The following is a 25,168-nucleotide window of genomic DNA, read 5'->3' on the forward strand; positions in this document are numbered from 1 at the left end:
ACTTCAGGCTAGGGGCTGGGAGAGCAATGTCGAGAGCAGAGAATTCTGTGCCCCAGACTGGCCGTTTGCTGGCCACCCCGTGGCTGCTGCCTCTGGAGGGAGGCACTGGCTGCAGCGATGCTGCTGTCACCGCACTGTCACTGGGAGTAGATGCGGAGGCCAGTCTCGGTGAGGGGCATGGTGGGTCCTGTCTCTCAACACACAATCTGGAGTCTGAGGGACGGGCAGCTTCTGTCCGGCCCGGAGGCATATTTGGGGCCAATATTGTGACTCCCTGAGATTCCCCCTGCTCGCCGAGGGCCTCCCGCTCTCAGCAGTGTCATGTAGGGACCACTAAGTGTCAGTCAGCTGTAGCCCATCCGCGTGCCTCAGTTTCCCGTTTCTGTTGGGCCGCTGCTTCTCGGGACAGGGAGGCGCTGCAAGAACAGCTACAACAGACGGATTGTCACATAGAGCTGAGAAGTGTGGGCTGTGGCTTTCAGTTCCTTTCGGGGAGCTGAGCGGGGAGCTCGGGCGGGAGCGGCCCCAGAAGTTCTGCGCGCTGCGTGTCCCCAGCCCAAGGCGAAGCAGGAGAAAACCCGGGGCTGGCTGAGCCGCCGCCGGAGGACGGGCAGTCGGCTCGCGCCTGGCCCGAGCTCGAGGACGGTCAGGCGCCAGGGGGCGGGGGCTGCGGGGCTGCGGCCGCCAGGCCGGGGCGGGCCGCCGGCGGGGCATTTAAACCCAGCCACTGCCTCCTGGGATGCACCGCCCTGCGCCCCGCTGCGTCCGCCTCGCTGCCTCTCTAGGGCACCAGCAGGCAAGATGCGGTCCTCCTTGGCTCCGGGCATCTGGCTGCTCCGCACCTTCTCCAGGGACAGCTGGTGAGCAGCGCTGGGGAGGGAAGCGCGCCGCTCCGTGCAGCTTCCCTTCCGCGGGCAGGGCGCGTGGGGACCAGGGACCGGGCGGCGGGCGGCCTCGCAGCGCTTCAGCCGGGGCGCCTTCAGCGGCGGCAGCGGCAGGAAGGTGAAACTGAACGGCTGGCGCGCCACACACACCAGACACAACAGACACACCACACACACCACCTCGGGGAGGACCTTCAGAACCCCTCAGTTTCATATTATTGAGCATCTGGGCGAACCTGGACCTACGGGCTAGGGAGCCGAGGCCGGGGTGGTGGAGTTGCTGAAAACTGGCCTTTGGGGTCGTGGAGTGTCGCTTTTGGTGTCTCTGCCCTTGGGTAACACAAAGGCCAGAACTCGTCAGCCCTGGGCGCTTGCCTTGAGGGGCTCCAGGCCCTGGGAGACTTGCCCGGCAGGGCTTGTTTCTCAGATCAGAGCGGGCAGCTGCTCCTCAACTGGGTGGTCGCCCCCACCATGGGCACCCCCAGCAGCGGAAAGGCCACTTGCGCAGTAGCTTTCCCCTGACCCGGGGAGGCGGGAGGAGACCCCACGTGTGCGGGTGAGCGGGTGTGGGCCTGCAGAGCCGCAGGGGCTCTTCAGAGGCCACCCACTGGGGTGGTTTGCTGGGTCTGCAGAGCGGTGTGTTGTTTTTGCTTTCTTTTTTTAAATATTGTGTTAGTTGCCATCATTTACAAATGATAAAATTTAACATAAATAGCCGGGTTCCGGGCTGCTCTTGAAAAACAGGTGGAACAATATGAGGCCTAAATTCCCAAACTACATGAACAGGACTTAAGGAGACCCCTTCGGATAGGGCAGGTGTCCCTCACATGACCCGCTGGGCCTAGTTTTGAAAGGGCAAAGCCCACATCCTTCACCCCCAGTCCTGGGCTCGCCGGTCACTGGTGGCGCCTTCCTATCGGTGACGGGCCTCGTCCCTCCCCGCCTTCTTCCCTTGTGTACATGAGTCATGTGGTACTTTTTGAGTTTGGGACTGTTACAATATGTTTGTCAGCAAAAGATAAAACCTGATTCTCATAAGGATATAAAAATGAACCTGTGTTAAAGATTGTATTTTACTCCCAATGAGGGAATCAGGAGATGTTATAATCTTGGAGAAAGAAAATGCAGGGAGGGAGTGATGGGCAGCTGTTGTTTAGTGGGGACAGAGTGTCAGCTTGGGGAGGTGAGAAGACCCCGGAGACGGGCGGCGGCGACGGTGGCACAGCAACATGAAGCGGGTCAACGCCACTGAACTACTCACTTAGGAATGGTTAGAACGGCAGACTTCATGTTACAGAGACAGGGCCTGGCGCAAATGATGCCCCTTTTATCATAAAATCTTTTATTACAAAATCATAAGCATGGAATTCTGTCACATAACAATATCACACTCAAGCACACCGTATGACACTTTAGATGAAATGTTCAAATTAAAACTATGGATTATTACACCCATATTATTACCCTACCAACCACACTCAAGCAGGCCTTACTTCTGCTGGACCCTTGTATTTTACCATAATCTTAAAAAGAGAGACTCCAAAGACCATGCCCATTTATAAACCAGGTTTTACCTGCTATGCCTGTAAATTTGGGAGAATTCCTCCCTTCTCGAGGTCCCCCAAATATCCTAAGTTCCTGGGCTAGCCAGGAAATGACCTTCCTAATTTGCCTATCAGGGAAAACAGCAAGCCAGTGTTCTTGGGGGGTTTCATTAGTATTGGCTCCATACAGTCGGCTTTAGGTCCTTAGAAGGGGCTGGTTATACCTGATTAAATGAGCATCCTCGTCAGCCGTGACATTCTAGGGAAGGCCTTGGTTGCATAACCGCTTTTTCTAATTATCTGTGGTTTAAAACTAGGGGACAGAGTCTCATTGACCTTTTGGAAATAACAGTATTGCTATGAAAAGTAACAAGACTCCACAAATGCTTATGAATTCTGGAGAATTGAGTAGGGAGGATATTTACAAATGCTTCATTTTAGTTTACGAAAACAGCCCATTAAATTGTCATGGGTTACGTATAGCTTAAGAAGAAAGAGAAAGGGCTTCTTTAGATATCCAGAAAAGAGAACGCTAGGACAACGCCAACAGTATCCCAAATACAAACAACGGCCAAGCCACGTCATTCTGTCCCGCTCTATGTGGTTAATTCTTGTTCTGCTTAATTGGGTTAGCAGCCTTATAACCTGTCTGCTTCTTGACTAAAGAGTTTTAACAATCCTGACTTAGTCCATTGGTGTGTCCTTGAAGATATCTAAGCGATGCCACCAGAAACCTGTGTCCAAGAGGAAGTTCCTGGTACAGTGCTTTTCTGAGACACTTCTTCGTGTTTAAAGAAAAGACCTTTGACCTAGAGCTGATTGCAGAGGCTTCAGGAAGCATCAGAACAAAACAAAAACTATATGTACGTGACAGAGACCTATAAAGGTGCAGACAAACTTACTACTCACTTTGAAAAGCAAATGATCTGATGAGAATTCGTGACGAGAGTAATGCAGCTAGCAAGGAAAAGCGGTTGTTCCTGAAGTATGCAAAACAAAATAAAGCCAGTCTCCCTCGCCCCCAAAATCTAGACAGCAGCTAAAAACATAATGAGGCTAATTTCAAAGAAGATGGTGAACATAACATCTGACTTATTAAAAATGGATGAACATACTCTTTATAGAGGAAAAACTCTTGAAATATATAAAAATCCCAAGACATAATTTACATAATATACCAAGGATATACCAAGAATATCAAATGAAGGAATTCAGTGAGTCTGGAGTAGGTCCTAAGCATCTGCATTCAGATGCACATACCCGCTGACTTAGAAGATGTTAGACTCTAGGAAGTAAGGTTGCAGCCCAGGTAACATTTTCAATCATAACTGAAATCATGACTGGTAATGCTATACTCTTATTGTCAGGGAAAGCTTCACCAGGTGCCGGCAAGTAGAAATAAATCATCAACCAGAGAGGGCACTGAGAGATCTGCAGAAGCCTCTCACACAACACACAATTTCTGAACTCTTTATATAAGTAATAACATTTACCTTTTAAAATATAACCTAGAGCCCTGGTCAGGGTGGCTCAGTTGGTTGGAGTGTTGTCCAGTAGACCAAAAGGTCACAGGTTCAATTCCCAGTCAGGGCACATACCCAGGTTGTAGGTTCAATACCTGGTTGGGGCACGTACAAGAAGGCAACCAATCCATGTTTCTCTCCAACATCGATGTTTCTCTCTCTCTCTCTCTCTCTCTCTCTCCCCCTTCCTTTCTCTCTAAAGCAATGAATAAATGTCCTTATGTGAGGATAAAAAAAAAAAAAAATTTAACCTAGAGAAGGTCGAGTATCTCTTCTGATTTCACAATTATTTCCATGCAATTGGTCAACGATAACATATTAAATAAATGTGATTATTTCTAGCCTCTCTTTTTAAAAGATGAAAGAACAAATCTTTGTGATTTTCCAAGGGCTCTCTTGAGCATCTCAAAGATAGTGTTAGGTACAAAAGATATCATGACTGCCTTATTTTATTCTGTGTCTAGGATTTGATTTGGGAAAGGCAAAATCAGGAATGGTTAAGGGATTTGGATGCTGAGAAACAGTACTTGTCCCATGTATTTGGAAGTGGTAATATTTCATTTAAGAATGAACATAGAAGGTAACACCATAAAGGAACAGCTCTTTCCTAAGAGGGAGTTCTTTGTTTTAAAAAGTATGGAAGGTTTATTCTGGTAAGACAGAATTTGTGCTATCTAGGCAGATTCCACAGGAAGCAAAAAATTACATTTTACAACCTCTCATTAAGAGCAAACCAATAACCAATATTCAAGAAAGTTTTATGATTTTAACAGACAGAAAACCAAATTCTACTTTTGCATTGACATTATGTTTGATACTAAAAGAACCACAGCCTACTTTTAAAAAATAATATTAATAAAATAAAAACTGAGCCGGCTTTGCCAAAATTCCTAACACACTTAATTGCTTCGTTTTAGACTCATTATTTGCACATACTATAAACAATCTAAGGCAAATCAAATTCCTTGTTCACAAACCTACAAATTTATCTACTCAGGTTTTATCCTTCATTGTTCTCTTCCTTATTCTGGAACAATCAGTTGTTTTAAACAACTCGTTTTTGAATCCTTACCCAAAGATATGTTTTATTGATTTGAAAGAGAGAGGAAGGAATAAAGAGAGAGAGAGAGAGAGAGAGAGAGAAACACTAGGTCAGTTGCCTTCTCTTAGGCACCACCCAGGGATCGAATCCACAAGCGTTTGGTGCACGGGACCACACTCCAACCAACTGAGCAACCTGGCTAGGGCCCGGTCCTTTTACTTTAGGATAAAACTTCTCTTTTTCCTTCTTCATAAACATGAACACATCTTATTACCATGTATACAAAGTTGTGCCTCTCTGACAACGATTGTTCCTAATAGAGTCTCATTCATAGATATGAATTGTACCCTTAACCAAAGTACCTTCTATTTCAGAGAATTGGGGAGTGGGGGCAGCGGGGAGGCTGGCTAATTATAAACAGCCTGTCCCACAGCAGCATTTCAGAAGAGCTCACAAACACACACGACACAACTTTCTGTAGCCACACGCCTTGTTCACATACTTCCTGAAGCAGGAACCTGACCCCTGCACTCGCCAGCATCTCCCAGAGGGATTGGAATCCTTCCACCGCTGTGTGCCTTGTGCAGTTGGCTATTCTAAGCCTTAGTATCCCCATCAGTAAAAGGCGGGTTCTAGGCTATAAACGTGATATGTGGCCATTCTTGACCCCCTGTGGCTAATGAAGGTGCTCAAGAACTGTTCTTTTACCTCTTTGCTCATGTAACATAGGTTTAGACTCCTATAAAACACTGCATGTTACTATAGTTCTTACTGTACGCACGTTATTATGCTGAGATTTGAGGTCTGTAAAGATGAATAAGACATGGTGCTACCTTCTTGGCACTAAGGATCAGGCTGGAGAGACGGTGGGTACACGTATTATCAAATGTGCTGCTTACACAAGTCCCGAAGGAGGACATGGAAGCGAAGCGAAGAAAGCCGGCGTAGCTGGTGCTTAGACAGAGCCAGGGCGGAAGAGACCTGACCTTTGGATTCCTCATCTGTAAAGTGTGAATGCCAGTAATACATGCTCGTAACATTTTGTGAGGATGAAAGTACTTGGATCAGCGACCGGCTCATGTTACGCCCTGACTATACACGAATTATGGACTGTTACTGTATTTGCTTCGTACTTGGTGTCAGGCATTGTTGATTTGTAGTTCACTGCAAAGTTTCCCCACCTACATGGATATATAGAGGCACAGGGAAGCTATGTTACTTACCTAGCATCGCCCAGCCCGTGGGTGGCTGAACTGGAATGTGAATCCGGGTTAGCTGACTCCCACGCTGTCCTCCTCATCAGAGTATGGAAGGGGGAAAAGATCTGTCACATGGCTGTTTGGCCTTAGACAAATCACCTAATCTCTCTAAGGCTCCAGGTCTTTGTCTCTAAAATGGAAATAACAGGGTACCTATATCACAGGGTTTCAGTGAAATTAAACGAGAAGCCACTTAAAGCACTTAGCCCAATGCCTAGCTTACAGTTAGTACTTGATGATGGCTGGGTGCTTATGAGTTTCCATGGAGGGGGGAATCCCCTCTCATTAGGAGGATAAGGTAGCGTGTGGCTTGGTGGAGCTGGAGGTATTATGAGTAGAGGGCGTGGTGCAAAGGCCTGGAAGTGAGGGTGTCACCTGGCTACTCAAGAGCACACCGTGAGGCTGCAGCCGCAGGTGCCCAGGGGGTTGAAGGAGCATTTCCAGTCCCAGGAGATGTGCAAGCCGAAGTCAGAGACGGCAGCGCTTCTGTCCTCCCCGGCCAGGCCCTCCGGGTCAGGATGCGGTGGAGGGCCAGCTACGGCACGGCCTTTCGGACCCTCCACAGCTCTGGGCCCAGTCAGCGCCCTGCCTTCTGCATCAGCGTCTGCGTGGACACGTCCAGGGCAGCTAGCAACATGGGCATCTTGCCAGAGACATGGCTGGGGCTGCGCTTCAGGGGCCGGGCCCATTTCCTGGGCCCTGCATGTGGGACAGGGAGAAGCACAGCCTGTGGGAGGAGGGACCCGCTGGATGAGCAGGAATGGGGAGAGAGAAGGCAGGAAAGTAGGAGCTGGGGACCCTCTCCCGCCTTGCTACCCGCCCCACACACACCTGACTGTTCCCACGTGAGCTGGCAAGGCCAAGGCTGGCTGGTGGCCGCTGCCGGGGCGAATGGCCCTGTTCTCTGAGTTTGCTGAGGGCTCACACTGCCAGATCCATTGCACATTGTTTAATCCTTCTAATAGTCTTGTGTGGCTGCAGTTGATTATCTCATTTGAAAGAAGATCGAACTGAGGCCTAGAGAGGTTAAACAAGTTGCCCAAGTTCACAGAAAGCAGCAGAGCCAGAAATGAAGGCTCATCCCCTTTTGGCCCAAGTCTAACGTCCTTTTCCCTCTTCTGCCACCACCTCAGATCAGGGGTCCCAATGCTGCCGAGACAGCTTTCTTGTCTTATTATCCCGGTAACTGCAAAGAGGAACCAGGTCAGGTAGCAGAAAGGGGCCCCTTAAACCGAGCTGTGACAGTGCAAGGGTGCTCTGCGGAGGAAGGAGAGCTCTGGAGCAGCCCCTGGAGACTAAGCCCGTTGTCCTCGTCCCTCTCCTTTGGCCTCTCAGGGCCAGGGCCCACCCCGAGGAGCGCGTGACCCTGGGCTCCCCTCCCCCGCCTTCATGTGCCTGCTGCCTCCTCCCCCAGCGGCTTCTGCTTCCCCTTCCACCCAGCTGTTTCCTCTTTCCTTCAGTACAGAGCAGAATGCTGTGTGTCTCCCTGGCTTTGGGTGGGACTGTCTGGCTCGGCCCCGTGGGCCGGCCTGGAAGGCAGCAAGGGCTTTACAATGGTGTAAGTGGTCGGCCGGGGCCCTTCTTCTTCCAGCCGAGCTGTACCAACGAGCAGCGGGGGCAGAGTGGGGCTGTCTGAGACTCACAACAGAACTGAGAGCAGACACCAGAGGTCGAGTCCCCGAGTCGGTGTTTGGGGTGGGGTGGGTGTGGGTAGAATTACCGCCCTTGTTTCGTGCCCTGGATCCTTCATGCTCACAGGGCATGGACGAGGGTGGGGCGTGAGGCTAGGCCCCCACGGGGTCCTGAGAGGAAGGCCACCCTCTCCCTTCCTGGGCAGGACGCAGCTCTGCCACCGTCGGCATGGTTCCATCTGTGCTTCTGGCCTAGCCTTCAGGAGAGTGGCCGCCTCTCCCCAATCCTACCAGCTCTCATGCCCTTCCAAAGTTATTCCAGCTGCCTGAATAAAACCTCCTGCGGAAGCCTACAGCCAGGTCCTTTCGTTCCATCTGAATGCTCAGGGTCCCCTGACTTAGCTTCCTTCTCCAAGCAAAACAATCTATATTTTAATCATTTCTAAAAAGAGACCATTATATCATCTACTCATTTATTCTAGAAAGTCCTGGGCTCCTTGCGGCTGCTAGCCAATGGCACCCCACTATGGGAAGGATCTCAGGCCAAGCGCTGAGTCAGCACTATCTCTCTAGGCAAGCGCCGAGGCCCAGCCGGAACAAGGGCAGCAAGCAGGGGCCCCTCGGGCTGGCTCTCGGCTTCATGTCCTGGTGCTCAGAGGCCCTCCCAGACCTGGACTGTCCCTGTTTCATCTGGTACACTGAAGGCCTGGCTCAGGATTCTGCCCTGTGCTGTCTGTCCCAGAGAGGCCTTTGCCCACCACGAAGTCCTCCAGTGGCAATGGGGATTTGGCAGGGGTGGGGTAGGGGCGCTGTCACCGCTGGCCTGGTTCTTGGGGGTCCCGGGGCTCCGTCCTTCTCAGATCTCCTGAATCCTAGAACAGGCACATCCAAGGATAGGCCACCAAGTCGGTTTTCTGAGGGCAAGTTTCGAGGCCGCGTGCAGCCACAGCCAGCCCAGTTTGTCAGTTGGCCATGTTGGAAGCCCTAGACATCTACCAGCAGCCCCTGGGTAAGGCAGAGAGTGATGGGGACCGACTGATGTCAGAGTTTAAGTCCCTATGGGCCTTGCATAGGGGTAGGGACTGTCCGCGTGTGGATGCAAAGCAAGGAAGGGGGATGCAGGGACCGGTCGTGACCAACCGGGTAGCCGCTTGGGAAAGGGGCGTCTTTCCACTGTCTCCCGAAGTCAGCAACCCTCTGCTAGGCTGTCTCTTGTTGTTTTCTGTTGTTGAACTGGTGCTAGGTCCATTGGGTGGTAATAGACCCTTTGTTTTTTGTCTGTTGCTGCTTTATGACAATGTGTTCTTGGCTCCTACATCAGAAGCATTCTTAGTGCAAAGTCTTAACACGGTTGATAAAGCCATTATCATGTTCCTTCGAAAGAATAAGCTGGACCGTCAGCTTATCACGGAGAGACAGGTAGTCTGCCTCGCTACTGGTCTTGGTTACTCAGTAGCCAGTACCGGGTAGGTGGGGGTGGGGCTCCAAAAATTGTCAGGGCTTCTTCAACTCTCCTGGGCATTTGGGCTAAGATCTCATGTAAATAATGCCCCTTCTTGCTAACAAAGACCTAGAGAGTCCTGGGGGCAGTCAGGCCCTTCTGGAAGAACCTGGGGGCCTCACCACAAATGTCCTTGGTCCTTGGCCTTCGCGCCAGGCCAGCCTGACCCAGCACCTGGGCAGCCATCCCTTCCCTTCACAGCCACCCACAGGCAAAGCCCAGCTGTGCGTATCTGCCCTCTGACCCCTCGGGGCCTCCGGGTTCCGCAGGCAGGGCTGCGTGAAGAGAAGTGAAACCTGCGGTCCCTGCCGTGAGGGCGTTTCAGCTGTCCTTCCTGGCAGCTGCTGTAGGTCTGGCAGCCTTGGCCCCAGCTTCGCCCAGCCCTTAACCTGACAGATGTCCCCAAGTCTTTGAACAATGGCACCTTGGCCTTTTGCTCAGGACAGCTGCCAAAATGGAATGGCAAGAGGACGGATCTAAGCAGAGACCTGGCTCCAAGTGCACTTTGCCCCGCCGGCCGTGGGACTCTGAACTCATCCGTCCATCACTCGGAGGCTAGGCAGGAAGTCACAGGGCAGCCAGTGGCAGGTCTAGCGTGTCCCACAGCACCGTGGAGGACCTCCCTGCCTCCCAACCCCAGGAGTCATGACTCTCCTGCTCTCTTGGTTGTCCATTTTGCGACTCAGGGCTGGAGTCAGAGCTGGTGGAGGGGTTAGGCCAGGCCCCTGGAGAAGGGCAGCGCTGGACTTCTGCCAGTCAGGGTGTCCGTGTGGACCCCTGCTGAGCCTCCTGTCTGCTGCCAGGGGAGCCCTGGTACCACGGCAGGCCGCCCAGGGGCACGGGGCCCTGCCCCAGGCAAGGGGAGGGCGCTGCTAGTTCAGCCAGCCCAGGAGTGTGTCCCGGGAAAGTGGGCAGGAGGGGGCGCCCCGGCCTCCAGATCCCCACCTGCCAGTGACTCCGGGGTCTGGCACTCCCACCACCGAGGAGTGTGGCACCAGCCCCACCCCCACTCACCTCCCACAGCAGAGCCCCTCCAGCTCTGCTTCCTCATCTCTCAATAGCTCTGTGAGAGAGGTGATATACTCTGCACTTTTCAGGTGAGAAAATAGGCGTAAGGAGCAAAGTCAGGCCTTGCCTGATTCCTGAGCCCTTGCCCTTTTCTACCACAGACACACCCTCCCAGACATGGACCACCGAGGGCGCCCCGTGGTGCAGCCCCGTGCCTGGGGACGGGGTGGCGCTGGCCCTGCCCTCCGTGAGGAGGCCTATCGCGGGCTCCCCGAAACAGGCCAGAGCAGAGCCTTGGGGCTCGCTCGGCTTCACCTGCGTGCTCCCCAGACCTCTCTGATCCGGAAAATCCCAGCCCCTTCCGTGACTTTACATCACTGTCACCTCCACAAGTCGGTCCTGCGTGACCTGTCTCCTGCCTCCTCTCCAGCTTGGCTCAGCCCCACCTTCTGCACGTCCGGGACTATGCGGAGTTCCCCAAACAGGCAGTGTTATTTCACGCTCTCTGCTTTGGCATGTGCGGTTCCCTGTCCTGGACGTGCTCCCTGCCCCGGCTCTGGTCGGCCAAGCTACTTCCTGCTTGTTCTGGAAGGTTCAACTGCAGCCTCTCCTCTAGGAATCCTTCCCTGACCCTGCTGCTACCCCAGGGGGCCCCGACGTCCCTCCCCTGTGCTTCCTTGTCATGCACAGCTGCCCACGTTTCTGGCATGTCACCCCAACCCTGCCTGTCCCCCCACTGGCCTGTGAGTGCTCCGAGGACAGAGATCTCTGTTCATCCCTGCGCGGCGCCCGCATGTGCTAGGCCCACGTGTGGACGTGGACCGAGAGCTGTCTTGTTTTTGCCAGACCGAATCAGGATGTCAGAAGGTGGCATTGCTGTGCCGGCTGCCTTGGCACCACTCCTCCTCCCGGGGCCAGGAGGCGAGTGTGGCAAGAGGCGCATGAAGCAGAGCGGGAAGAACACCAGGGCCATGGGCAGGAGGAAGCCAAGGGAGAGCGGCCTGGGTCCTTCCTAGGCAGGCAGGTCCTGGCGCTTGGGGTGTGATCAGTGTGGTGGCGGCGAGTGGGGGTGACGGGAAGGGGGACTGGCAACGAAGCCAGGCCCTGAGCCCCTCGGGGGCTCTGACGGGCCTCTCAGAGGGCTCGGGGTGTCTGCTGAGGAGCAGCCTGGAGTCCCGGGCAATACCACGCCCCACAGCGGGAAGGGCCTCGCTGCTGGGCCTGTCCTGGGGGAACAGTCAGAGCCGGGGCCTCAGGGACCTTTCACATCCAGAACCGGTGTCATTTGTCACTGTGGTCAGTGGCTGCAGCCATGTGGCAGCCAAGACAGGCTTAGCTGAGCCGAGGGGCCTTAACGGTGACACAGCAGGGACCTAGGGACTAGGGGGAGAGTAATATTGTGTTCACCTTTCTTTGCAGTAGATGTGGTTGGTGCTCTCAGCCGTGTGTAGCTGATGAGGAAACGAGGGACTTGCGTTTGGTTGCCCAGTGAATTAGAGGCCTTGCACAAAGCTTTCCGCCTTTACTGGCCAGGTGGACCCCCAGGCAGGGCGCTGGCCGGAGTCTCCTGTAGGGCTGGAGTTTTCTTCCACCCACTGCTCTTTGGAGAAGGCCAGCTGGGCACCCTCTCCAAATGTCCCTCAGATTCTGTAAGTTCTTGAACTGGGAGTGCTGAGCCGTATGCTCATTGGTGGGACCCGGAAAACATCGCTGCCACCGAGCTTGCTGATGTCAGTCACTGAGACAGACACCGTGGAGTGACCCCAGATTTCCTGGAAAACCCAAATCCCTGGAGAACCCATGCACCCTGGGGAACTGGTAGCCAGAGGCGCCAGGTTGTAGAGGAACGTGAAACCCAGACTAGACAGTAGTTGGAACTTCGTTCCTAACAGAATGGAGAGCCCCTGGAACATTTTCACCGGGCAGTGGAGCGGGGCATGGGAACCTTCACTGATTTAAGAAGGTGAACTGGGGGCAGTGGGGAAAATGGAGACAGAACCCAGGCAGGAAGCTCACGTCCAGGGGTGAGTACAGAAGGGCCCGAGAACCCAGCCTAAACCCAGGCTCTGCCGAAACGCCCCTTCATCTTGCAAGCGGTGGCCTGCACGACCCGTTTGCAGGCCGTGAGTTTGGGTTTTGGAGGCAGAGGCCAGAAAAGGCAGAGGGAAGCCGCAGTGTCCTGTCCCTCAGGCTCGTCGAGCTGAAGGATGAGAAGGGCGTCGGCGCCCCCCCTGCCCTTCCTTGCCCCCCTTCTCCATGAGATCTGTGATGACCCGGGGCTTTGGGTCTCTCTGAACGCCTGGCCCTTTCTCCTGGGCCGGGGGACCATCATGAAGCCCGTTTTCCATGCGTTTGCTGGCTCCTGGCCGCTGACTCTGCTCAGCTGATGCCGTGCTGGGGAAGCAGGCAGTGACTCAGAGGCACGCGGGCCCTCCCGAGACCCCCAGGAGAAGGGAGCAGCAGGGGTGCATGGAAACTTCCCTGGCGTCTGGCTGATGTGTTCTTTCCGTCCCAGACCAGCGCATGGGGCGAGAAGCGGAGGGTGGGAGAGGGCAGAAGAGGGCCCATGTGACGAGCGAGCCACAGGTGGAAAGCATGACCCTGCTGTCCGGAGGGTCCTGCGGATGAGACCAGGACAGGAAGAGGACATGGGTGCTGCCAGCAGCGTTCCCGCGGGTGCCCTTTCCAGCGTGGTCTGGGCTGTCTCTAACCGGGGCGGCACGGGCTACTGCTGCTCTCTGGGCATAAGAGGGGCACTGGGCTCACTAGGAACACAGACCCTTCCCCACCATCAGCCTCCCACCCACTCCCATCATTTGTGGTATTTTAAAAAAAGACTTTCTCCCTGGCTGGTGTGACTCAGTGGACTGAGCGCCAGCCTGCAAACCAAAAGGTCACCAGTTCGATTCCCAGTCAGGGCACATGCCTGCATTGCGGGCCACGTCCCCAGTAGGGGGCACACAGGAGGCAACACATTGACGTTTCTCACGCTTTCTTTCTCCCTCCCTTTCCCTCTCTAAAAATAAATAAAATCTTTTTTTAAAGGGAACCCTTTAAAAAAAAAAGATTTTAGCTCCTTTCCCCCCTCTCTCCTGCGCACACAAACGTGAGACACTCTGACTGCAGTGAGGCCAAATGAACGCAGAGGTGATGGAGGCGACAAGGGTGGGAGGGAACCGTTGGTGTTGGCCGGGCTGCTGGTGCTGGGCCAGCTCTGGGAAGGACTCCGGCGTCGGCACCCGGGAGGCAGGGCTCCCTGCGCCCCCTGGCCTCGGGCGTCTCTTCCTCCCCTCCACTTGTGTTTGAAGGGGAGCCCCGAGGTGGAGAGTTGGGGGTGCCCTGGGGCTGCGGGGCGGGCACAGGTGCCATGCGATCTTCCTGCTCACGCGGATGTCCACCTTTTCCTGCAGGTACAGAAGCTTCATCCTGCTGCTCACCTTCTTAATTTATACCTGTTATCACATGTCCAGGAAGCCCATCAGTGTTGTGAAGGTGAGGCTGGCCGGGCGGTGGGCAGAGTGCGGCCGACCCTGGGCCCAGCGGAAACATGCTGCGTAGAACGGTCCGGGGCTCGGCCCAGGACCTCCCTTCCTCCGTGATCGCCCCGCCGCCCCTTCACCTGACAGGCTCCCCTTTCCGTGGCTCTGTGTCTCAGGGCACTTTCCCCGGGTGCCCCCTGGGAGTGAGTTCACCGAGACAGCAGTGTCAGTGGCTGTGGGTGGGTGGAAAGAGCGAGGACCCTGGGCTCTGGGTTCTGCCTTCGCTGAGGGTCCGACATGGCCGCCAGGCCCTGTAGCCAGGTCCTGCAGGAGGAGGTGCCAGAGGAAGGCGCAGAGTCCAGAGGGAGGCGGTGGTGCCGGCGTGGCTGGGGAGCGAGGCTGCTTGCCCTTCTCCGGGCTGCGCGGGCTTTGGGGCCCCTGACCTGCGCATCCCATTGCCTGTCCAGAGCCGTCTGCACCAGGACTGCTCAAAGATAACCCCGCTCCCCAATCATACCCACGATCCCAACGACACCACGTGGTGCAACTGGTCTCCGTTTGGTAAGAAAGGGGCCAGTTGCTTCCCACTCCGCACTCCCTTCCCCAGGAAGGGGTTGTCCAGGGCTGGAAAGGCCTTCTAGCCGGGGCAGCCAGGTCACGTGCTTTGTCTCTCCCATCTGCTTTCAGACCAGAGCAACTACACGGAGCTACTGGGGGCCGTGGACAATGCCTTCCTCGTGGCCTACGCCATCGGCATGTTCATCAGGTAAGGGGGGCAGAGCTGCAGCGGGGCGGTTCAGAGCTGCTGCCTCCCGCTGACCGACAGCGGCGCGGGGTCAAAGTGGAAGAGCAGATGGCCCCCAAGTGGAAATGAGACCAAGACTTCCGCGCGTGCCATCAGCCCACGGCCATTCTCGCTTCCTTACGGGGTCACTGAGCCCCCTCCTTCACCCGGCCGATGCTTTCAGGGGCCCTTTTTCCTGGAAAGGATGCTCTGGTGGCTCAGAGGTGATCACCTGCCCGAGGCTAGGGAAGGCTTCTCGAGGGGGTCACACGGGCACCGATGCAGAGCAGCTGGGTTTGGCGGTGGAGGGGAGGGAGGCGGAAGGAATGGCAGGAGGACAGTAAGGAAGGGGGAAGCGGCAGGGCCTGCGGGGGCGGGGGGTCAGTAACAGGTCTGCCGGGTGTGGGCCGAGGAGTGAGGGCACCGCGCCGGGCCACGGGCACCCGAGGGCGCTGAGGGGCTTTACTCAGGGCGTCCTGTTCAGATTTGCTTTACAGACAGGTCGCTCTGAGGGGGATGGAGGGTAGGCCAAGGAAAGGTGAGACTAAAGGCCTGGTCATGGGAAGAAACAGGACGCGAAGGGTCCAGCTAAGCTTTGAGGAGTGTTTGAGAGAAAACAGCAGTAATAGCGGCAGGAAAGAGACGACACACCGGAGAACTATTTCAGAGAAGAACGGGCCCTGGCCAGGCGGCTCTGTTGTGAGAGTGTCGTCCCCACACGCTAAGGTTGTGGGTTCGATCCCTGCTCAGGGCACATACAAGAATCAGCCCGTGAATGCATAAGTAGGGGAACAACAAATCGATGTTTCTCTCTCCCTCCCTCTCTCCCTCCCTCCCTCCCACCCTCCCTCTCAAATCAATTTTTAAAAAGAGTAGAATGGGTGGCCTTGCAGATTGAACGTGAAGGGTGGGAAGGAGAGGCAGGGAACGGAGGCAGCTCTGTTATTTCTAGCCCAAGTGGCCGAGGATGGGGGTGCCGTTCACTCCGGTGAGGGCACAGGGTAAGGGGCTGGGTCAGAGAAGGAGGTAGAGGAGTTCAGTTTTAGAGGTTTGAGGTTCAAGTGTTTGGGGGCATCCAAGCCACGACGTCCAGAGGGGGTCAAGCACTGGGGGGAGACCAGGCCGAGGATATGCACTTGGTGGTAGTTACAACCATGAAAATGCTGTGAGAGACGGCTCCTCGAGCCCTGGCCGGGAGGCTCGGTTGGTTGGAGTGTCATCCCCGGACACCACAAAGGTTGCGGGTTCGATCCCAGGCTGCTCCAGGAGAAAGTCAGTGAGAAGCTGTGGTCAGCCTGGGGGAGGGGCGGAGGCCGGCAGCAGTAACAGCAACGGGCCAGGGAGAGACGCCCCTGGGGGTGCGGTCAGCAGTTTCAAATGAAGCAGAGAAGCCTAGCGAGTGGAGGACAGAGGGTGTCCCTGGCTGCGGCCACCTTGCTCGAGCTGCTCCTGCGGTGGGCGGGGGAGGAAATGGAGGTGGAGCTTGAGGTGTGCAGACAGCGGGGATTAACCCCACACCTAACTCTCTCTTCTCCAGCGGGACTTTCGGGGAGCGGCTCCCCCTGCGTTACTACCTTACAGTCGGAATGCTGCTCAGTGGCCTTTTCACCTCTCTCTTCGGCCTGGCCTATTTCTGGAACATCCACGTGCTCTGGTACTTTGTGCTCATTCAGGTATGAGCCTCCGTCTTGCTTTCGGCCTCTGTTTCCATCACAGAAAGAACTCAGTCCCTCTCGGCGGCTCCCAGGCCGTGGCTGACTTGGGCCCCAACTGCCCTGCCCAGGCCTCTGCTCCTCGGTCCGCTCAGCAGGGCCCGCTCCGCCTCCCAGGCTCCGCCTGTGCTCACTCAGCGGGTCTGCGCTGAGCCCTGCCCTCAGGCCACTTGCGGCACCGAGAGGCTGGGTCCCTGCAGCATGGGATCTGGGCCAGAGGGCATTAGGGGCGGTGTGGCCCCTGATACTGAACCACCTCAGCCCAGGACTGGCCGCAGCAGGGAGGCGTGCATCCCATTGCCTGTCCAGAGCCGGGCCCACCCCACCTGCCACCTCTCTCCCTGCAGATCTGCAATGGACTCGTCCAGACCACGGGCTGGCCCGCGGTTGTGACCTGTGTGGGCAACTGGTTCGGGAAGGGGAAGTGAGTGTGACAAAGGAGTGTGAGCAGGGGGCGCCCTGGGAGGGCTGCGGTGGTGAGGAGGTCATTTGCGGCCCTGCCATGTACTTCCAGGGGAAAAGATTAGACACTGGTCTCCATTTTGCTGACTTTCCTGTGCTGAGCGAGACATTTTAGTGCCTAAAAAGCAGTATTGCTCTTCCATTGATACGGTTTTAAGCCATAAAACAGCAATCTTCATTGTGCTTTTCCTCATCCTTGATCATTTCCATGTCTCCTAAAAGCATGAATGAAGCCTGTAAAACTATTCTTTTTTCTTAAACTGGCTTTTGTGCAAAAAAAAAGTTGCTGTACAGCCGGTTTCTCGCCCTCAACACTCTTCCCCTTCGGGGCTGGACGTGCCGGCCGTCCTGTGCATTGCAGGTGCTCAGCAGCATCCACCCGCTAGGTGCCATCAGCACACCCCGAACTGTGACCGTCACAGCTCTCCAGACACTGCCGGTGTCCGCCGGGGTTGAGCACCAGCGCTTTAAGAGTTACAGCCACGGGGAAGGAGAGAAGAGAGGGGCGGGGAGCTTGACCCCTGAGAACAGCAAGAGCTCCCTTGTGAAGCCCTGTGTCCCTCTCTAGGTCCCAGCCGTCCCGCTCTGGTCCCTGGCACGGAGGCTGTCGGCAGCCAGCTGTCTGCACCTGGCCAGAGCGGTTGAGGCGAACCCTGTGCTTGCCTTTTTATTTCTTCTGTTCCTCTCCCCTCCCCTCCACTCCAGGCGGGGGTTCATCATGGGCATCTGGAATTCCCACACGTCCGTGGGCAACATCCTGGGCACCCTGATCGCCGGCGTCTGGGTGAGCGGGGCCTGGGGCCTGTCCTTCGTGGTACCGGGCATCATCACCGCCGCCATGGGCGTCGTCACCTTCCTCTTTCTCATCGAGTGTGAGTGGCCGCCGCTCCCCCTGGGCCCGTCACGCTGAGGGAGGCAGCTGGCTCTGGTGGGAAGAGTGCTGGTCACGGCGCTGGAGCGCCCGCTGTGTGACTTGGGACAAGCAGCCTCTCGGAGCCTCAGCTGTCTCACGTATAAATAGGACGGACAGCAGGCACGTCCCCGGGCTGCTGAGGGTGTCAGGGACACAGGTGGTCTGAATGCCCGGCTCCTGTGCTTCGCACCTGCTGGCTGAATCTGAGGGGTAAAAAGGGGAAGGGGGGGTAGATAGGACACGGCCACGTGGGCGGTTCTCAGCCCCATTCCCTGACAGCCCGAGAGTCAGCCTGGCCGGGTGGTGGGGCTGCTTAATGTTGAGAGGATGGAAGCCCAGGCGGCAGCAGTGACCACGCCGGCTGTCGGGAGGGCCAGGCCCAGCAGGCCGTCTCCCGGGCCCTTCCAGCTCCCTCCTGTGGCCACTTTGGGGCTCAGGACTAGTTCCAGAGCAAGGGGGTGGGCCCGACCTGAGGAAAGCTTCTTAGAAGGTTTTTTTTCAGATCCAGAAGATGTGGACTGCACCCCGCCACAGCACCACGTGAGGGTGAGCCCCCAGCCCGCGCCCCGCCCTCCCGCTCCCCCCGCAGGCAGGTCTGGGGAGCTGCCGGGGGAGGGCCTGAGCCCACAGCTGCTGCACAGGCCCGACGCCCGGCCCTTGGACTGGCTTCTCACCAGCCGAGGGGCCTGCGGGCGGTTAGTCCAGTCCGGGAAAGGGACACGCGCCTCTCCCAGCTTCAGAGCCCCTGCCTCCCAGGTGGGGTGGGTCCTCCCTCCAGGGCACAGGAGGCCGCACACGGGCGTGCCCACAGCGAGGTCTCCCTCTGTTCAGGACGGGCCGGAAGAAGGCCAGACCAACCCCGAGGACCCTGGGAGTAACCCCTACTCTCACCAGGAGCACAGCCTGGAGGCAGAGGCCGGATGCTCCAACGAGCCAAGCGCGCAGCCTGCTGCCGTCAGCTTTTGGGGGGCGCTCATGATCCCGGTGAGGAGCTGGGGGGTGGAGCGGAGAGAGAGGCTCTCTAGATTTTTCTGCAGGACATCAGGACATGGGGATGCTCGGGGTGACCCGTGGTGTCCAGAATCTCTTTACAGGAGATGCCCGGGGCGGGGGGTCATAGGGGAGGCTTGTCTGACACAGCGTGGGAACAGCAGCCATAGTGCTTTTGTTCAGAGCGGGCGTGGACTTGCAGGGCTGTGCGTGGCGGGAGTGGCAGGGGCTGGGTGGTGTTCGGCTGTCCCTTGAGGAGCACCCTCTTCATCGCGCCCTCTGCCGCGCTCCCCAGGGCGTGATCGAGTTCTCCCTGTGCCTGTTCTTCGCCAAGCTGGTCAGCTACACCTTCCTCTACTGGCTGCCTCTCTACATCTCCAAAGAGGGTAAGAATGGGGCGTGGGGTGGAGAAGAGGTGAGGCAGGTCTCCTGTCTGAGAGGAAACCTACTACGTGATGTAGATGAGTCCAGGATATAGGAGGGATTGCTGCTGAACCTCCCGCAGGGCAGAAAGAGACTTTTAAAGTGGAACGTTGAGCCTCGTACGCTGCCCTGACACCCTGAATCCCGCCGCCTCTCCCCCCTTGGAACTGAGGTTGGGGTAGGACTCAGAGCTCCATCCTGTAATCCTCCCTGACTTTTCTGCCCTTTTGGTGAGAGAAGCCACCTCCAGCCTGCTTGGACCGTTGATGGGTGGGATCGGAGGGTGCTAGGCAGGGTCCGCCTTCTGGATGCCTCCCAGAGTCCCTTGAGTTTCTCCCAACCGCAGAAGAGGCCTGGTGGGGCTGCCTGCAGCCTCAGGGGAGTCTGCCCCCTGCTGGGTTGGCTGCGCTGCCCACCTCATGGACTGCTCTTCCTGCCTCTGCCCCATCCAAGGACGGGCAGATGAGGAGAGGTCACTTTTGTGGCTGAAAAGGACGTTTATGTCTGCCCGGCCTGGGTCTTCGCTATTCCATAGGTTGGGTGGCTCCTCCGCAGGGAGCAGACCCTGCCCTTGTCCCTGGGCCTCAGAGCTGGGCCAGGGCCCCGGCCCCACCCCAGGCCACGTTGCTCCCTCCACGGGGCGCCAGGAGCCCAGGCTGCCTGCCATATCCTGTGCTTACCCTAAACAGGACACAATGGGCATTAGTCAGCCAAATCTCAGGCTGTAACTTGCCCCTTAGCTCTTATCTCAGGGGCATCTTGTAAATATAGAGGTGGAGCCTCAGGGCAGCTCCGTGGACCTGTGACTCTGTTTTGCGGCCTTGGCGCTGCCTATGGAGTATGAGTCAGCCCTGAGGGTTGGGCTACCATTCAGGCTTCTAGAGAGTCCTCCTCTAATGCCAGGGCAAGGCCTGGCCCTGAGGGCCTCCCTCTTCCGGGAGTCTCCTTCCTGGCTCCAGGTATCAGCAGAGATCTCAGGTGAACTGGAAGGCTCCCGGTGCCGCCCGCCCCTCAGCCAGCAGCAGGGCGGGAGCCGGCCGGTGGGCCGAGGCTCCGGGAGAGTTTTATGCCCACAGAAGGGTGGCCCAGCGGGACAGGGCTTCCAGGTCAGATCCCACTGCTTTCAGGGGAGGGCTGGTCTGAGAGGCCAAGGCCACCCTGCCGGGGAAGACAGCAGTTCAGTTCAGGGGCCGGAGAGGGCGCCTGGCCACAAACTGTTGGAAAGTCGCTTAGACCCATCACTTCCCTGCGGGTTCTTCGCCTTCTGCTTCCTTCTTCCATTCATCATTGTGGACCTAGTGATACTACCCCTCCTATTCCTCCAGGAGACTGGATCCAGTAACCCAACAGGCAGCCCATCAGACCTAGACATAATCCCATTGCACCCCTGCTGCACAATCAGACTGCTACCTCTGAAAAAGGGGGTCGTGGGCCTTGGTCGGGGACTCTGGTTTTCCTGGCTGTGACACTCCAGGATGTTTGCCCCTGGCCCTAAGGTCTGATCACATTGTTGCATTTTCCACAGCCAACTTTAGCGCCACAGAGGCAGCGAACCTGTCTACGCTCTTCGACGTTGGTGGCATCATCGGTGAGGCTCTGCCCTGCTTTGCCTCCACACTGTGTTCCCCTCTTCTCCTATGTGGGTGCAGAAAGAAGGGACCGGCCCCATGGGATGTGACCTGGGCTCCTGCCCAGCTGGGTGGCCCTAGAAAAGACAGCCCTCGAGTTTGGTCTTCCATAAGCAGCAGGTGCAGGGAGCACTTCAGAGGCAGGCCTGTGCGGGGCAGAGTGACGGGGCCAGGGTGGGGGGCACCAGGCGGGCAGGAGGCTGCGGTCATGCCTGGGGCAGCCCTGAGTGGGTCTGTGTTCCAGGCGGCATCCTGGCGGGGCTCATCTCCGACTACACCAATGGCAGGGCCACCACCTGCTGCGTCATGCTGATCTTGGCCGCCCCCATGGTGCGTATAACCTCAGGGCCAAGTGCGCACGTGCATGTCTCTGCGTGTGGCTGCTGCGCAGGGTGTGCGCCTGTGCGTTTATGTGCACGCGTGTGTGTACATCCCTGTGCACAGGAAAGAGACCCAGACTGAGAGTTTTGGAAAGGGACGAGTGGCTATTTGGCCTTGGTGGGGAAGGGGACACCAGCTGATGAACTTCTGGACCAAGGAAAGGAGAGGATATTGAGGCTAGATATGAGAGAAGACTTTCTGGGAAAAGGAAACAATAAAGGACCACACCTTAGACACCCCCCCCCAAATTCTTGGGACATCTAAGGAGTGAGAGGTCTCGGTGTGAGAACAAAAAGGAGCAAGGAGACCTGCTGGATTCCACGGCCGCATAGAGTCGGTTGTTACTGACTTATGGGCTCCGATCCATCGTCGGGGGCCTGGCATAACTCCGCCTCTCCCCCTTGCTCGTAGCTGTTCCTGTACAACCACTTAGGCCGGAGCGGCCTCGCCACCTCCATCGGTGAGATGCTGCATGTGCGGCCAGCCCACGGGAAAGGCACCGCCTTGGGGGCATCGGCGGGAGGCACAGGGAAGCGGAGGCGCTCGGTCTGATGCCGGGGGCCTGCGCTGCTGTGGGCGCGGGGCTGGTCACGGCCCCTCGCCGCTAACTGGGCTGTCTCTGTCGCCATCTCAGTCATGCTGATTATCTGTGGGGCCCTGGTCAACGGCCCCTACGCGCTCATCACCACTGCTGTCTCAGCGGACCTAGTAAGTGGCGCCACCTCCCCGAGGCTGGGGGTCGCTCTGGGGCCTTGGTCAGGGCCTCTGTCTCCTGGTCCATTTTCCCAGCCCCCTTTCCCTGTTTCTTGGCTACACAGACAAGAGCCTCAGAGCCCTTCAGAATCCGCCAGCGCCCCCACCCCCAGCTCTGCGCCTCAGCGCCGCCTGTCCCTGGGGCAGTGCCTGTCAGGCCTGCTGCTCAGTATGGCCTCTGGCTCGGGCCCTCATTCTACTCTCTCTCCCCAGGGGACTCACAAGAGCCTGAAGGGCAACGCAAAGGCACTGTCCACCGTCACGGCCATCATCGATGGCACCGGCTCCATAGGTCCGTGACCAACTTTGGCTCCTGACAGCTCAGTGCGGAGCCTCATCTGGGGTGCACCCTTGGGCTGCCGCCATCCCGTGGGTGGGGGTCCGGGATCCCCCGGTGGATGCCCTGCTCTGACACTGTGCCCCCCACAGGCGCGGCCCTGGGGCCTCTGCTGGCTGGGCTCATTTCCGCCAAGGAATGGAAAAACGTCTTCTATATGCTCATCTCTGCTGATGTCCTGGCCTGCTTGGTAAGGCTTCCTGGGGTGCCCAGGTGGGTATCGCGGGGCGTCCTGTCCTGCCAGGCTGGAGCCCTGAGCATCGTCAAAAGCGTTGTCCACCAGGGCCTCTGGGACAGCAGCCCTTGGCTAAGAACCGCTTTACCTCCCACGGGCGACCCCTGCTGCATGAAGCTGTGGCCCAGCCCTGTCCCTCCTGCCAGCCCACTGCTGGTCACTAGCCCTGGGGACCGAGCTCATGCTCCGGGCTAATGTTGTCCACCTTTCCCTCTGTGCCTCAACCCCACCCCCCCACCCCCTCAGCTCCTCTGCCGGTTGGTGTACAAAGAGATCCTTGCCTGGAAGTCGGCCCTGAGCAAAGACACCGGGTGAGTCCTCCGGAGAGCAGGGCCCCGCCCCGCCGCCCCCCAATCTCACTTCAGAACCCGCGGTCAGGGGCGCTGCGCCCAGCCTAAGCCCAGCTCCAGCGCAGACCTGGGGAGAGTGGAGCCGGCCCTGGCTGTGTTTGCGAAGGCCCGTCCCTCCCCGGCCCCGGCCCCACTAACCTGCCCTCTGTTGTCCCATGTGTCTCCCTAGCTCTTGTCTGGCCTTAACCCACCCACGGTAGTAGTTTCCTCAAGTCCCATGACTTTTGTGAGTATTTTCCTCAAGCCTGTAACTGATGTGCCATCAGAGCGGGTCCTGCATGCAAATCCTTTCTCTTTCAGTGTGATTCTTCCAACTCTCGTTTTCTCTTTGGGGCCAGTTCCAAAGACTGTCAGCCTGAGTAGAGCTTGGTGCTTTGGATGTGTTTCCTAAAAGGCCTGAGCGGCCACCAAGGTCGGCAACCCCTTCTCTGCGACAGCAGTGGGGCCGTGGCCACACCCCAGGGCAAAGGAGGCAGACCCTGGAAACCGGGTTCCCTCTGAACTCAGACCCTGCGCTGCGGGGGTCCGTGGGCCCCTCTGCCTGCGGTGTGCAGAAAGAATCAGCTTCCAATCAAAGCTTCTGGGACAAAGTCAAATCGGTGTCGGTGACTGGCTGGTGTGCTCTCTGCTACCCGGGGGTGGTGGGCGTGGAGGCTGCACAGACAGGCTTGGTGGCGGAGCCGGCTGGTGAGAGGCGGGGCTCTGTGCGGGGGCTGAGGTCTCCCCAGCCTTTCTGGCTCTGCTCTTGCAGTGGAGGAGCTGGCAGAGCTGTGGACCTGGTCTGGACAGGAGATGTGGGTCATGGGAACCAGCACATTATTGTGGGAAGCACTTCCCTTGAGGGAAGCCGCATCCAGGTTCAGGGGAGGCAAACCAAGAGCAGGAGGCATTAAGACCTCTGTCCTGCGCTGCCCTGCAGGAGCAGGGGGCCTGGGCCGTGTGACCGGTGCACCTTCCATCTGTCTTCCCTGAGCCAGGCCGAGGGAAGGTTGGGGGCGGGGGCGGGGTTGAAAAGGATCAGACAGGGAAAAGGATGAGCCCTCTGCCCTGGCCTGGAAGGAGCCTGGCTTCGGATAGGTTAGCTCGCCTCCCAGCCGCCTGGAGAGGTGGACATGCTCATTCGCAGGGGAGAGGACGGAGGTTCAGGACTTGGATGTGCCCAAGATTTCAGCTTGTCCCTGCTGAGGCGGGGAGCGGGGAGGAGCGGAGCCAGCACCGGGCTTGGAACGAGAACCCCCTGCGCAGCCCTGGTGTCTCTGTTCACCTTTATCTTATAAGGCCTCGGGCTTAATTCTCTGAACCTCCACTTCCTTATGTGTGAAATGGAGATGCTCCTCCCTAAATACCTGACAGGGTTGATCTGAGGCTGAGACAACATGGGATACGTGATATTGCTTTTTAAAGCTGTCCACTGTGGTACAAATATTGTAAGGCTTTAAACGCAATCTGGCTTTCTATTTCCTGCTGAAGACGTGAGAGGAAGCCCTGACTGTGGAGAACAGGGATGAACGGCGATTATTCAAGGACCCTAGGAGCCCGCCTTCCCTGGCCCCGGCACTGGGGCAGGAGAGTGTGGAGCTGTGTCTCACTCTGTTTCCCCTTGCCTCTCTTCCCCTCCTTCAGGTATAAAGAAATGTGAGACCCCGATTGGAAAAGAAGGACAGAGGGCCCCGGCTGGGTCCCCAAGTGCTCCCTGGCCGGACAGCCCAGACTGCCACAGGCTGCTGAGGCCAAGCCTCCCAACCCGACGCCCGCCAGCCCAGCGCCACGCTCAGGGACGCTACGGGGCTGGAGGAGCTCCACGGGAAGAGGGCAGCAGGCAGAGGGACAGGCCAGCGCTGAGCCGTGTCCCCGCCTCGCTGAGGGGAACATCTGCCCAGACCCTGCTTGCTCAGGCTCCAGGACAGAAGGCTGCACAGGGCCGAGGCCCCGAAAAGGCACAGCTCTCCTTCCCCTGTGAAACTGGAACCTCCGCAATCAGCCTGTACCTGCCGGTGCAGTCCTGACCGATTGCAGAGCTGCCCAGCCTCGCTCTGTCCTTTGTCCACAAGCCGTCCTATCTGATCCTGCCTCTAACTCCTGACGCTCCCGGATGAAAGCATCATGGCTCCATCCTCCAGGGCCAGGGCAGGGGGCAGGGGGGTGGGGGTCGCGAGCAAGGAGTTGTCACTCTTGGCTGCTGCTTGTGCCACTCCAAAGACTGGAGGCCTCCCTTGTCCCCCCTGGCCCCGGCCCTCTGTGTCTCCAGCAGAGACAGAGTGTCAGGGTAGTGCTGTGGAGTGGGGGTAGGGGCTGCGACTGAAAATACCAATGTGTGTGATAAAAATAA

The 25,168-nt window shown here is 57.3% G+C and overlaps 1 protein-coding gene across 2 annotated transcripts; it reads left to right on the forward strand.

The window, feature by feature from the left end:
* The first annotated feature begins 748 nt into the window (after positions 1 to 748).
* On the forward strand, positions 749 to 25,168 carry SLC37A2 (solute carrier family 37 member 2). Of its 2 annotated transcripts, XM_054592805.1 has the most exons (19): positions 749 to 860; positions 13,803 to 13,884; positions 14,339 to 14,432; positions 14,559 to 14,637; positions 16,193 to 16,328; positions 16,715 to 16,791; positions 17,535 to 17,701; positions 18,245 to 18,288; positions 18,574 to 18,726; positions 19,028 to 19,118; positions 20,681 to 20,743; positions 21,028 to 21,113; positions 21,576 to 21,624; positions 21,799 to 21,872; positions 22,131 to 22,209; positions 22,347 to 22,444; positions 22,736 to 22,800; positions 23,009 to 23,065; positions 24,463 to 25,168. In XM_054592805.1, the coding sequence occupies exons 1-18, from the start codon at positions 802 to 804 to the stop codon at positions 23,037 to 23,039; spliced, it is 1,527 nt and encodes a 508-aa protein (XP_054448780.1). In that variant the 5' UTR covers positions 749 to 801; the 3' UTR covers positions 23,040 to 23,065; positions 24,463 to 25,168. The 2 variants fall into 2 exon arrangements, with proteins under 2 accessions (XP_054448780.1, XP_054448781.1); XM_054592806.1 differs by lacking the exon at positions 23,009 to 23,065.

This window comes from Pteronotus mesoamericanus, unplaced genomic scaffold, assembly GCF_021234165.1.
Source record: "Pteronotus mesoamericanus isolate MK-2021 breed Mesoamerican mustached bat unplaced genomic scaffold, CSHL_Meso_final scaffold_371, whole genome shotgun sequence".
In the NCBI taxonomy this organism is placed as follows: Eukaryota; Metazoa; Chordata; class Mammalia; order Chiroptera; family Mormoopidae; genus Pteronotus; species Pteronotus mesoamericanus.

Bases quoted from the DNA above. Each gene is read 5' to 3' on its own strand.
- SLC37A2 (XM_054592805.1), top strand. From the start codon at position 802: ATGCGGTCCTCCTTGGCTCCGGGCATCTGGCTGCTCCGCACCTTCTCC. The intron at 14,433-14,558 runs GTAAGAAAGGGG...ATCTGCTTTCAG, and splicing joins GTGCAACTGGTCTCCGTTTG to ACCAGAGCAACTACACGGAG. The intron at 22,801-23,008 runs GTGAGTCCTCCG...GTGTCTCCCTAG, and splicing joins GCCCTGAGCAAAGACACCGG to CTCTTGTCTGGCCTTAACCC.